This window comes from Tenrec ecaudatus, unplaced genomic scaffold, assembly GCF_050624435.1.
Source record: "Tenrec ecaudatus isolate mTenEca1 unplaced genomic scaffold, mTenEca1.hap1 Scaffold_191, whole genome shotgun sequence".
NCBI lineage: Eukaryota > Metazoa > Chordata > Mammalia > Afrosoricida > Tenrecidae > Tenrec > Tenrec ecaudatus.
In genome coordinates this window covers 225,370-239,044 of record NW_027458188.1, presented here as the reverse complement: position 1 = coordinate 239,044, position 13,675 = coordinate 225,370, and the positions used below count along the sequence as shown (strand labels likewise).

General features: G+C 38.0%; 1 protein-coding gene across 1 annotated transcript in view; it reads right to left on the bottom strand.

The window, feature by feature from the left end:
- Nucleotides 1-13,675, bottom strand: part of LOC142436276 (thyrotropin-releasing hormone-degrading ectoenzyme-like) — a 333,189-nt gene that overhangs the window by 171,151 nt on the left and 148,363 nt on the right. The window contains exons 3-4 of the mRNA XM_075540034.1: nt 13,480-13,622; nt 10,359-10,472 (exon numbers count right to left, since the gene is read on the bottom strand). Coding sequence (XP_075396149.1) covers nt 10,359-10,472; nt 13,480-13,622 — 257 coding nt within the window. The remainder of the gene's footprint in view (nt 1-10,358; nt 10,473-13,479; nt 13,623-13,675) is intronic.

The following is a 13,675-nucleotide window of genomic DNA, read 5'->3' as shown; positions in this document are numbered from 1 at the left end:
TCATCATTTCCAAAACATTTTCTTTCTACCCGAGCCCTTGGTATCAGCCCTTTTTTATCCTCCCTCCAACCCTTATGGACCCTTGATAATGTATAAATTATTTGTATTTTCATATTTTACACTGTCTGCTGTCTCCCTTCACCTACTTTTCTGGTGTCCATCCCCCTAGGAGGGGTTATATGTCGATCATTGTGTTCAATTATCCCTTTCTCCCCCCACCTTTCCCCTACCCTCATGGTATCACTATTCTCGTTATTGGTCCTGAGGGGTTATCAATGCTGGATTCCCTGTGTTGAGAGTTCTCATCTGAACCCGTGTACATACTCTGGCCTAGCCAGATTTGTAAGGTAGAACTAACTTGAAGGTTTGTTTTAAATTTGAAAAATTCAAATAAAAATTTGAGGAAATGAAACTAAAACAAACCTCCAAAGTACATACCTGGATTTATAGGGAGGAAAACAGGTGTGAATACTAATAACCAATGTTTATTTTCTCTTTCCTGTCTAACATGTCTTGCCTAAAAGAGCTATTCTGCCATTTGAAGCAATAAATAAAGAAGACTTACAGTCCCAAGACTTAAATGACACACCTTGATAACCTCCAAGCTCTTCAAAAGCCACTAAAAACCAAATGGAAGCCCAAAGTCCTAGTTTTTGTAAAGGAAATAAAGGTGTAAATAAACCTTACCGTGTGAATGAATTACTTATTCTTCACCGATGTATTATTACACTCATAAATCAATTTTTCTTTTATTTGCCACTAAGCTTCAAACCCAATTAATACACTTCAACAATTAACACCTGTATATCCTGATACAGTCTTGCTTCTGATTGATGCCCTTTGCATGGCCACTAGTGAGTCAGCATCACATTTGACTTAAACATATAGAATTAACCTTATAATAAGAAAGCAAGCATACATAAAATTTGTTTATATATTAGTTACACTAATAGCTATTTTAATACACAAGTATAACAAGTGAAATATCGAAATATGATTTTTCTACTCATTTCTTTGTAACTCCTGCCAAATGATTGTATGGTACTATGCACATAGGGTGTACACAACACTAAGTGAGAGCATTGGTCAGTTTTCTTTACCACGTCCTCACCCCCGCGCATGAGCATAAGGAGCTGCAGGAACTGCCTTGCTCTTCCACGTCCTCTTCTCTGGGCTCTGTGCCTGACCCAAGGGCTGCTCTACGTTGACCGCCCAAATCTGAGAGGTGACGGGCACTGCCGTGTTTGCAGCTCCCATGGGCTCATGCCCCTCCGCACCCACCTGCCTGTGATCTTTCTGCTGCACCAGCCTGCAGCAGCAGCTTGAAGTTACGTGAGTCTGAAGAGGGACTTATGGACCGGCATCATGGACTGGAGTTCAACTGTGCCGGGATACAATTACTTGAGATACAATTCTTTCTTACACAGAAATGAGTTTCACTGGGTTTGTTCTCTAGAACACCCAGCCTAACTCATTATGGTCCAGTCATGGGACCATAAATCATAAGATGCACAGCGGAGATTCTCTGACCTCTGCCTTATGAGATTGGATTTTTCTTCCTGGGACAGCTGGAGAAAGTCGGATATAGCCACGTGCTTTGCTTGGCTGTTATCTATCAAGGACATGGGAAGTGACATTTTTGATTCTTATAAGCTGGACTTGGTTATTTCTACTGTAATGGTGAAAATAAGTGCAGAGGATGTTAAATTTGAGTTCAGGGGGAAAATATTCTTCTAGGACTTTTCTATAGTGACAGAAGGCCCAAGCCTGGTTTGGTCTTACCTGAGGCCTATGGTCTTATTGTATCTGAATCAGACAGTTAACTAAGAAAGTATTGGATTTGACTGCTTTAAGAATTATGTTTAAGATGTGACTGTACTGGGATTATGTTGTTTTCCCTACTTATTGACATAATATTTGGCAGAAATGAAGGTTGAATTTAATGATCACAGAGACTTTCTAAGCTCACTGGCTTCTTGTACAGTTGGATCTGTGAAATGGGAATTAGGAATGGCTTGCATGGAAGGTTTAGCAAAGCTAAGCCCCACTCAGTGCTTTGAGTGGCAACACGTTTGCATTTTGAAAGAATTACAAAGAGAGACAATTGCTGGGAGACAAGAAAAACAGGTGTCTTTGCCTTTTTGAATTGTGCTCCAGCAGCTTGTGCCTAAGCTGGGAACCAGGAAGAAAAGCTCCCTCTAGGATTGAAGGTCACAAAGCATCTGTGGGCAGCCAAAAATGCTTGCTAGGTGACCACCTGGATCCACTTGGTGAATTGAAGTGGAGGAAATTCAGCAACAGAGAGACATGTTGAGTTTGGACACTGATACTTTAGACTTGGTGTACAAGACTTAGAGGCCAGATGAAACAGATAAAACTGAAGTTTGAAGAGTTTTTGCAGAGTCTATGTTGATGGCATGACAGTGCTATGGAGCTAGAGTTGTAGAGACTTTGTGAAGGGCCATTGTTCTGAAGCAGAGGGAGTTCTGTGGGGGAACTCCGTAGCTTACTGTGTACACACTGACCTAGCTAGGAATGGCTAGTACTGAAGTGACCAGAACTCAACCAGATGAAGAGAAGTGATTTGACCTTGTGAGCTGGTTCACTTTGCCTGCTGACTTGATGGATGACCAATGTCGACTTGACTTCCCTTCTGTTTGAAAATTCATAAGGTTTCCACTGGAAGGAATATTCCTCACATCAAAGATCAAGCTTGTTTACTCTGAGCACTAGAGCACCAGAGAAATAGGCAGTTTAGAAGCAGAGTTCCCAAAATAGGGGAGATAAAGGCATGAAGTGGCTGGCTTACAAAGTGTCAGAGGTGGGGGAACATATGAATAGGATTATGGAATTAAGGTGTGGGTGTCAGAAAGCTGTAATCATTAGGCAGAGGATAGTTTTGCTTAATTCACCTATAGAATATAAGGCTGTGTTAGTCCAGGTAGACTAGAGAAGCAAATTCACAAACATGCATATGCATATGAGGTTTACATACAAGAGCAGTTAAATATTGAGAAAACATTATAGCCCAGTCCAGATCAAGTCCATAAGTCTGGCATTAGCCCATATGTGTGATACCAATATATAAATTGCTCTTCAGATGAAACCAATGCAGGGACAGGAAGATCATAAGCCAGTAGGTGGGAAGTCGTATGAATCCAGTGGCACTGCAAGCATCTCAGCGCTGGCAGGGGTCTTCACAGGGCTTCCCCAGCACCCAGGGCTGCATCAAGTAGGTCCATGTGACTTCTCCTCAGGGATGTCCCCCAGGGAGTCAGCCTTTTCAGTAGAGCATTTCCGAGGGAGTGAGGAGAGGGAGGAAAAATGTCTCCCGTCTCTAAGGAGGAAAATATCAGAATTCCCAGAATTCTCAGAAGGCCATGCCCACACAGAGGCCTCACTGGCTGCGACCTGATTGCCAGACTAGACTGTACGCCTTCACTCTTAGTCCTGGCAGGTCCAAAATTGGCACCAGATTATGTAACTACCACAAGGGCTTAAGTAGGGCTGGTGTATTTTCAGTAGTACCTCTGTTAGTTGTATCATATTAGGTACAAATAAAGTCAATGTTATCTCTGTTTTGAAATTATTTATGGCTAAAAACATCTGTAAAGGTGTCAAATTGACAAGTGATGGCCTGTGGTGATTGGATTACTTTATGCCAACTATACACTCTGAACTAGGGGTGGAGTCTGACCTATCAAATGTCAGTTATGATACCTCGTTGGCGATGTGGCCTTTTGTATGAGTAAGGGGCTCTGAAAACTGCCTCCCTCTCATCACTTGGCCTTCCTCCTCTTTAGGAGTTCCCTGGGCTGCTGCGTCTACCTCCAAAGGTGGCCCCATATGGGCCGCTTTACCCTGAGGACTATTGGCACCCTGATGTTTCCAGCAACCTTGGATCCACACAACTCTGCTTCCAGCAGCCTGTGATTTTCACCATTCTGTGTCACCAGTATGAACCTATGTGAGTATGATGAGGGACTTATAAACTACAATCTCAGTTATGGACTGAAGTTGGACTTGGGTGGCATGCCTTCTTTTGACAACATAAGATTACTTGTTGATATAAGCTCTTTCTTATACATATATGTGTGGGAAACAGAACCGGGAAGAGAGTATTCACGAATAAATTTTCTATGATTATGTATTAAGGAGTCTGGGAGGCTGGGGCTCCCTTCGAGAGACACCTTCACATTCATGGGTTGGAGATACATTCCTGTCAGTTTCATAAGTAAAAGTTATTCCCCAGGACGCTCCCATAATAATGTCAATCTTAAGGAGCTTGCATGCACATGCTTGTTATTATAATATATGCTTGAAAGTCAACTGCTTGAAAGCGATCTGCCTGAAGGTTGTCTGCCATCAAAAGCAATCAGACCCTAATGTCGGCCCCATGCTAAGAATAGGGTCCGCTCCCTTTTGTAAGGATCATAAATTGTTCCCCTGGAGAAGAGTTCAAAGACACCTGTGGTCAAGCCAGCTCAGAGATAACTAAGGTTCGGCTGCCATCTTGACTCTAGCATCTACTCATCTTGTTATGTATGCGCCGTCCTGTCACATGTATGCCTTTAGGATCTCCCCTTTCTAGTGTATGTATACCCCTAGCTCGTCCTCCTCTTGTTACACGTATGTCTCTAAATATAACGACTTCCTATTATGTATGTGCTTACTGTGGCTTCTTTGCCCGAAATTATGTAAGGCTGGAGAAGGTACAGTACTGCCTCATCTGGGTCTGATCTCCAATGGAAAAGGTGAGCCCATGCATGCCTTGCCCCGTGTCTCTCTAATTTACCCCTCAATCACACAACTGCCCCTCAAGACGCATCCAGATGTGGGCCTGGATCTCACATACGAGTCACTGGATTTGCTTCTCTAGACAACTCAGCTTAACACAGTGGGAGAAAGAGGATGGACCATGTTGGGAGGCATGTCTGACTCTGGGCAGTAAGAAAACCAGAGGTCAAATATGACCACCCCCCCCCCCATGCTCTTTATTATAACAGGCACCTGCTTAAACTGTTTCTTTGATAACTGTAAGTTCTTTCATGAAATTCTTAATATCTATTATTACCATTAGTTAGAATCTGACCCTTGGTCCTGCTTCCAAACACTAAGAATCCTTTGAATTGTTCTTATTTGTACACTTTCTGAGTCCTGGTGTAACCCTCGCTGTGTTGGACACATGCACCTTGGGATTCCCTCTGCGTTTACTGTGAATCCGGCTAAAGCACCTCCGCTACATAGCTTCCTTTCATGGCATTAGCTGCTGTTCTCAGCACAGCTAGTACGCCCTGGTTTACTTCCTTTGTTTTTGTTACAGGTCCATTATCCACCAACGCCGAAAACTGTCCACTAACGCTCCGAAAAAGCAAACTTTTCTTACAGAATAGGGACTTATAGATCCCTGATGCCTCTCAAAGGGGGAGAATAATTATTGTCTTATTTTTCCTATTCTTTAAAATGAAATACCTATTTTCAGTGGTTAAATAATTGCTTCCAAATGGGAGAGGGGAGAAAAGTTGTAAGGGGAAAACTCATTCCCACATTTGGGAGACTGACCTCAAGAGATCCAGGCAAGTTCTCTAACTTTCCTCAATTCTTTCTATGCAAATTCCACTCTTAGGCTTCTGAACAGAATCAACATGACTACAGACTCTGGCACTAGCTCTGAGAAGACTTTGAAGCTTTCACATTTATGTATGTGCTATGTACGTATTTGTCATTTGAAAATAAAATATCCCCAAAAGTAGCAAAGGATTGAATCACTTTCGAATTGACTGTTTTTTTTAGGATTAAATTATAATGTGGGTTCTGATCACAATAGATAGGCACAACTATATAGAAAACTGTACTTGGTATTCTATACTTCTAATGTAAACTTCTAAAATAAACATTTCACAAACACCGTGTCTCTCATCCCACAGCTCTGGTGAACAAGTAGATATTGAATGATAAATTACATGCAACAGCAATCATGTGCCAGCTATTGCCAGGATATACACTAAGAAACTGTGCGAAGATTACGGAAGTATTCCCTACATCAATAAGATTTCAGGACCAAACAACAGAACAAATGAAATGTTAACCAAGCTTTCTAATTTTCTATTCCCCACTTGCCAAATATTCAACAGAGTGCGTATTATTGCTCACAAGAATTATATCTCTACATTTAAACTAGAAAAACATGAACTCAATAAGTTTGTTTATGCCTATTTATGTTTGCCAATAATTTTCTTTACTTCTTTTTTAATGAAAATAAAATTACTTAAAAGGTGAGTGTAAATTTATTGTCATGCCTATTAAAGTTTCCTTTGTTGGTGCACATTACAAAGAAACTGACTCTACTGGCACCATTCATTTTTATTCTCTTACTTTTGCCCACATTAGAAATCACTGAGGACAATTAGCAAGGGTTTAATACATATATATATATTTTGTAATGTCCTAAGCAGTAAGCACCATGAAGTGAACTTCATGATTCGACATTATTTGTCACTCTGCCAATTTGTCTCTGTCAAAATCGAGGAAGAATAGCCAGTCTGCAGACCTTAATGAGTGTAAAACTCAAAACCTTATTATTGGATAAGGCTCTGTACCATGCCAATTCATGTAATAAAAGAACATAGGCCCAAGTAAAATGATTGTCATTGTAGAAGCATTCCTTTACAATGCCACCTTCAGGAGACTCAAGGACACACTGACAATAGAAAAACATGGACTATCCTAATTACAATGAAAGACTATCTAATATGCACAGGCCTCTGATGTAACCTGCATCAGCATCGGATCTATGAACAAAGAGTTCGTCACAGCCTTTATTTGTGCATCTTTTCATAGCCTCTTTCAGTTTCAAATGATAAAGACCCCTTGAAGACTAGCAATCACATGTTGTTTTAGTCTTTCTTTTTCATCCTTTGAGGAAACAATAAGATTTAATACAGCTGCTATCAACAGCAAACCATAAATTGATCCATCCAATAAAGTTGTCACTAACAGCCAACTCTGATAAAATAATGTCAAACAAAAAGACCACTTGCCCCTTGAAATGTACCCTTAGCCCTGAGCTAAGGAAGTTGCTTCTAATGATCTTGACAATTCTCTTTGATGAATGAAACATTATCTAAGGCTTATATTCCTATAGAGTACAGTAGTTTCTGTTGCCAGTAGAGAGAAGAATTGATTTGGTGAGATTGAGTCCTGATATAAAGTTGATAGAAATTATTTTGTAATCTAAACATAATTGATATAAATCTATAGAGTGTCAGAGTGGTCTACTAAGGTTGGAAATGTTAGCGAATTCTCTCTATAAAATCGATGCACGGTTCTAATGGAGCATTCATTTTCCAGGTCCAGGTTGCTTGCTCACATTTGTTTAGAAATTCAAACATTTCAAAGGCTCATAAGTCTTTTTATCTTCACAACAAACAAGCAAACAAACAGTGAGCTTAGTACATCAGTAACAGAGTCCAATTTTTCAAATGATAAGCGTGAGCCAGTGAGGTACAAATACTTAGAGAATGTCTCCCATTCATTGGCCCACCTTAAATCATATTTCATGAAATATCCAAAGTTGACTTCTTTGTTTATGAACCAAATAGTCACACATGTTGTGTTACAACTGTAAAAACTAATTATTTCTATGTTATAAATGGGCTCTGAAAACACACACACATCGTCAGATTTCTCTAATAGTTAAGCAGACAAAGCAACTATATACTAGCCTCGATCAATATGGAAGCTTTATTAAGAATACAAAATAATTTGAAGCTACTTTACCGATACTCTACAGAAGGTAGATAGACCAAAGAAACCTCTTTAATAAATTTAAATCGAATTTCAAGGCATGAGCCTTCATGCCTAAAAAGAATTAAAGTATTGTTTTGAAATTAAAAGTAAAAGAGGTCAGCTTCCTAATTTTTTTATTCCTGACATGGGCCTGACTTTTGGTTTTTCTATTTTAGTCTCAGCACTTGTGAAGCCTAAGCCGTGCATTTCTAGCGAAGCTTTTGTGCCTCTCACAACAGTATGAGTTACTGCTGACGCAGCTGTCTCTCCTATTCCTCTGCGTATTTCTTTCTCTCTTTTGCTGACGCCATTATGTAAAATATTGCTGGTACAGCCGTGAACCCACTTAGTACTCTCTCTTTTTTATATGGCTAACTTAAGACTTTCTCTAAAAGGAGATAATAGTATCTAAAAAGTCCATTTATTTAGGGCTCCTTCTTACAGATTGTGTGTGTTTAATACATTGGGAGCTCTCTATAAACCAAATAAGGCAAGCTACTGAAAAAAAGTGTCATCAAAAAGGAACGTATTTTAATTTTTATAATAGGAATGCAGAATTATCATCATAGGACTTGTTATTTCTCATGAATAAATGTCCTTAGTTTTATAAGGAAGTTTTCCATCTCACTGTAATGGTGTCCAGTTCTTAATGATAAAATGTAGATTTCAAAGACATATAGCTGATATCTTGATCACCACAGGTTTCTGCTCTTTCATTGCTTGACCTGTATTCTAAGAAGGGCAAAGTCTCACTTATGTTATTGAGACATGATTTTTTAAATACCCCTTACAAAAGAATGTTATCAGTGACCTATGTTGATAACAATGGGAAATGATGAAGAAATATTTTCTTTCAAAAATTTCTCAAAAACAAATTCAGTTATTTAACCTTAATCTTACTGTTCAATGATTATCAAGGATGTCATGTGTAATTCTGTTCATTATTTTTAATCTAAGAGGTACTCATCTTTTTCATAATTATGAATGGACAAGTTTTATTTCTTAATGAAGCGAAACCAACAAAAAAAAGAAAAACCTTTATCAGTATGATTAACATATCATTTGTAATAAGGACATCTTTTAATATTGAAACATAATGAAATTTTAAATCAGTAATAATCCACAGCACAATAAAAATTAAATGAAAAGTATAAGCAAAGTTGGTTAAAAGTCATCAAAAAACCAAAAGGTACTTCTGTTAATGTTTCAATATCCTTAAACATTTAAGTTATATTATTTCATTTTTGTTAAAGAATACATAAAATAATATTTCTTGTGATTATTGATATTTTTGCATATATATGAAGAATTTTTAATTACCACCAGTATCATAATAAAATAATTCTTATAAGATTTTAACAAAATTCTTTATGTGTACACCCAGCTATACAAATCTAAGTAAACATACATTTATTCAAAGTAAACACCTTGCTTTTAGAAGACATGGGCAAAACTAAAGGAACATAATTAAAAGATATCAAAAGGGAATTACCATTGCAGCATTTCCTCTGAGGAATGTGTAAGGTCACATTATTTAATCAGCATGAGTTAGTTGAATTAATGGTAAAGAAGTTGCAACATGACTTTCATATTCCAGATTTCCCCTTGGTTTACATTACCTGAACATCACACTTGGAATAATGACTTGAAATTAGATAATCACCTATTCATCTTAGTTTATAATATCTAAAAAGGTATAAAAACTATATCACTTATGATGTATCACAGATAAAATTCTATCTTTTTAAGTTGGTTAAATTTCTGTACTTAGAAATTTTTACACATTACTACTTACAATAAATTAAAATGTTAAATGGCAAACCTCCATATATCCAGGGTGCAATTTAAAATCCTTTTACTTGATATAAGCACACTTAATGTTAATATTAATAATATTAATGGAAGCTTATATAAGATGGGAAAACTTACAAAATAAGGAATATACAAACCACATTATCTCCCCATTTTTCTTACAAATGTGCTTGAACATCACTACATAAAAAACAACCAACTCGACTTCAGGTTCAAATGTGTAAGTACCTTGCTGGAGTCTGAGCAAAATTTACACTGTTCTTCATAAGTAAAGTGAACGCATACTTACATGATTTAAGCTTACTGTTATGTTACATAAATCTCTGAGCACAATGCACCAAATACTTCAGCTATGTTTTGTTTGTTTCATCACATGCAAGAAATAGTAAGGTCTCACATAGCCACATACTGAAATACAGTATACATTGAAAATATCACTTATCAATTACTTCTACCTTCTCTGTTGTGAAGGATGTTTTATCTGTATTATCAAATACCACAATGTTAAATATTTCCACTTGGATAAGATGTACTATTTCAACATCAATGTATAATAAACAAATTGCTATTTCATTGCTAATACAAGGTAACTTTTTATATCACTATCATTTCTGTAACTGGTTCCTTTATTACTAGATATGTACATTTTTCATGCATCGCTTGTATTTTCAAGCATGTTGGACCGTACCAATAGCCTGAAGCAACACCAGCTCAGCCTGGCACTGGGCTTCCATCTGACTCTGGAAGAGTGCACTTACCATGTTCCAGCCGGGGTACAGATAGTCTGTGCCAACAAATTCAAAGTAGTGAGCAAAGCCTTCCTTCAGCCACACGTCTTCCCACCAAACAGGCGTCACAAGGTCACCAAACCACTGTCGTGACAAAATGAATTGATACAGATATACTTACAATATGGTCCAGAATTATTTCATCTAAAATTAAATATATCAAACTGTAATCATCATAACTGGAGTCATTCCCCCATTGATTTTATGATCTTAAAATATGTGTGGCAAGACTGTATTGATTTATTCAACTGCTTGGTTATACTTGTCAAATACACATATATTTCAAAGAAGGATGAGAAAAATTATCAAGAAACACAAAAAGAATAGTTAATCTGAAGAAAAAAGTACAAATGAGAAAAAAAAAAGTCAATGACAGTTGTCCTCGAATAGCTGAAGGTCTCTTATGTGGATGAGAAGAAGGATTGTTTCTGGTGGTCCCACAAAGGGTGAACCAGAACCAATGGATGAAAGTTCTGGTTAGTAGATGTCTGCTGAAAGACGCCTGAAGATAGAAACTACTGTCTCCAGAGATAGTGAACAACTCATCACAGAAGGTACCAAAGCATCACCTTCCAGTGGCAAGAAATATTCACAGGAGACACCAGCTGTGTGCCGGAATGAAGGAATATTAAGGTGCTCCACACCCAATGCTACATGATATTATTATAATGAGCAACTGAGGCATAACATTCCTCCATGTCCCTTCAAGAAAAATACTGCAATTTCTCTGGCCTCTGATCAAATCATGATGCATTATTCTGAGTCCCTTTAATAGTTCAACAAAAGGGTAAATAAATATCTTTCATTTTTCAAAAGTATACATATATATGTATGTGCTTTTTATTGCTGGAAAATATATATATGTATATATTCCATGAATTATCCTAAAGATTTTGCAATCCAGCAGTGAAAATTCAGACAGCTGACATTTTATTGGGGATGGTGTGAAATGAGAAAGGCAAAAATAAAGAAGCACATGAACCCTATCGTTTCAGATTGTGATAAAGCACGATAAAATATGATCAGGGGAGAAGGTCCCTTTAGATTGGAAAATAAAACCAAAAAAAAGATCCCTCTAACTAGGTGACATGTGAGCTCAGACTTTAATGACAGAAGGAACCAGCCATGAGAAAGCCATGGGGAAGAAGATTCCAGGCAGATGTAATGGTTGGTGCCATCACTGTGGTAGAAAAGAACTGTTTAGGAAACAAAAAAGCCAACGGGGCAACAATGCCGTAGGCCAGGCGAGCCAGGAGCATTCCACAGGAGCAAGGAAGAGGCGGGTTATAAACAGTCATTAAGAGTCACAATAAAGACTGCGATGACTGAACATTCCACTATCCAAAAGTAAGTATCATTTACCCAAGAAGATCTCTAAGAAAATAAAGTAAGAGAGTACCCTAAAGTTCTTGATCACAAAATATAAAGTTTTTAAAAATAATGTTTACTTTTAAAAATGCACGTTTTACCTTTAAAATACGTCTATTGTAAGAATCACAGGAACATGAGTATTTAGCGGGAATGAAGAATGGCAGAATGGCATAAAATATAAGTAGCAGTAATAGTTGAACATTTTTGGAGGTGTCTCCTATTTTCTGGTTTGTTCTTTCACAGTAAATAGCACAGCACCACTAAATGATCACAAGGAAGTTATGTAGACTATCGAATAAAGGGAATCCAGTTTAATGAGCCACTGAAGCATTAGCAGTGCGGCCTTACCGCTACAGAACTATGCTTCTAACCAGGAGCTCCAGGGGCAAAGTGAGTTACACGCTGGGTGGTTAACTCCAAGGTCAGCAGTTGGCACACTCCAGGTGAGAAAGATGGGGCTCTCGACCCCTGTAAAGATGTACAGACTTGGAAGCAGGGGCAGTTCTGCTCAGCGAGTTAGAGTAGACTTGACGGTAGGGAGTTTGTGCTTTGTTAATGCTTCTAATTTGTCATTCATAGGAACATTCAAGGAAAAAGTGCTTTTTCCTGCAAAGAATTTTATGCTTAGGTGAAAACTAGATTCTCCCCCATGAAAGAGAAGCCCTGGATATCTGAGCAATGGCACCTCAGATAAAGAGGCGCACATCCCCAACGTGACCAGGATGCCGGTACCAGCATCTCTCCATCACAACTTCACTGCAAAAGGCAAATATCTAAGGAAAGGATCCCGAGCTCCAGAATCGTTTGCCAGTTCATTTATTGGTACTTAGCATTTCACTTCTCACTGAAACCTTTTTGCACCCCACTCTTTAAGTTTTGATAGATTATATTTTTGGTGGATTATGATAAATTAGAATCATACTGCAGCATGATAAAATGCCTAATGTTTTCAGCTAAAGCCTGTACACAGTTGTGGTAATCAGGGCAATTATTACTTCTTACTAGAATGAGCGTATGTTTTTCGGTGTGATTTTTTTTCCTTCAATAAATTCAGGATTCCATAAGCCCTGCAAAAGCTCGACGATTCTTTCCACTCATTGTAAGCAAGTGTATAAAATCAAAGTGAAATTAATTTTATCTTAGCTTCACTACAAAGTTGACTATTTTGCATATGAATTTCTAAACATGCCAAGGCAAAAAATATCAATCATTTGAGAACAAAGAGTCTACGGCTGAGTTAGTGAAAGACTTCCTAAGTGTCTGTGTAATGGGGAAAAGGGAATAGCAAATTGATTTCAGCAAAAGCACATTTTGACACGTACACAAAATTCAGCTGCATCTTGCAGCAATGCAATAAATCATTGCTATCACTGCATTTACCATATACACACCCCAATAATCACAGAGGATAAAGCAGAGCTGACAAGGAACAGTGGCCCGAGAAGGACTCTACACAGGATGCCGAGTGGCAGAGCCGCCTCATGACTCAAGTCAACGGAATAAGAGTTGCTTTTTCAATATACTGTGTGTTTGTTTTGTTTGTGCTGCCATCCAGGGGAAAATGACTTATCTTCTAGGAAGAATTAAGCAGTCCTCAGTGGATAATTAAAACTTAATTAGAAGGATGATACTTTAGCTCCTAATCTATGTATCTGAAATCATTCTACATTCTCAATCGTTTGCACATTATACTTACACCTGATCTTTTTTTTTCTCATACCTCATGAACAATGACCATGGTGACATCCAGCAAATAAGAAATAGATGACATACTGGGATCCAGTAGTATTCTTTGTTCCACAAAAATACTTAGTCCCCAGTTCTCCATAGCAGCATACGGATGCTTAGGCACAGCTAAAAGATCTAGAAACAGAATAAAACAGTTCCAAAGACTTTAATAAAAATACCAGTTTCTA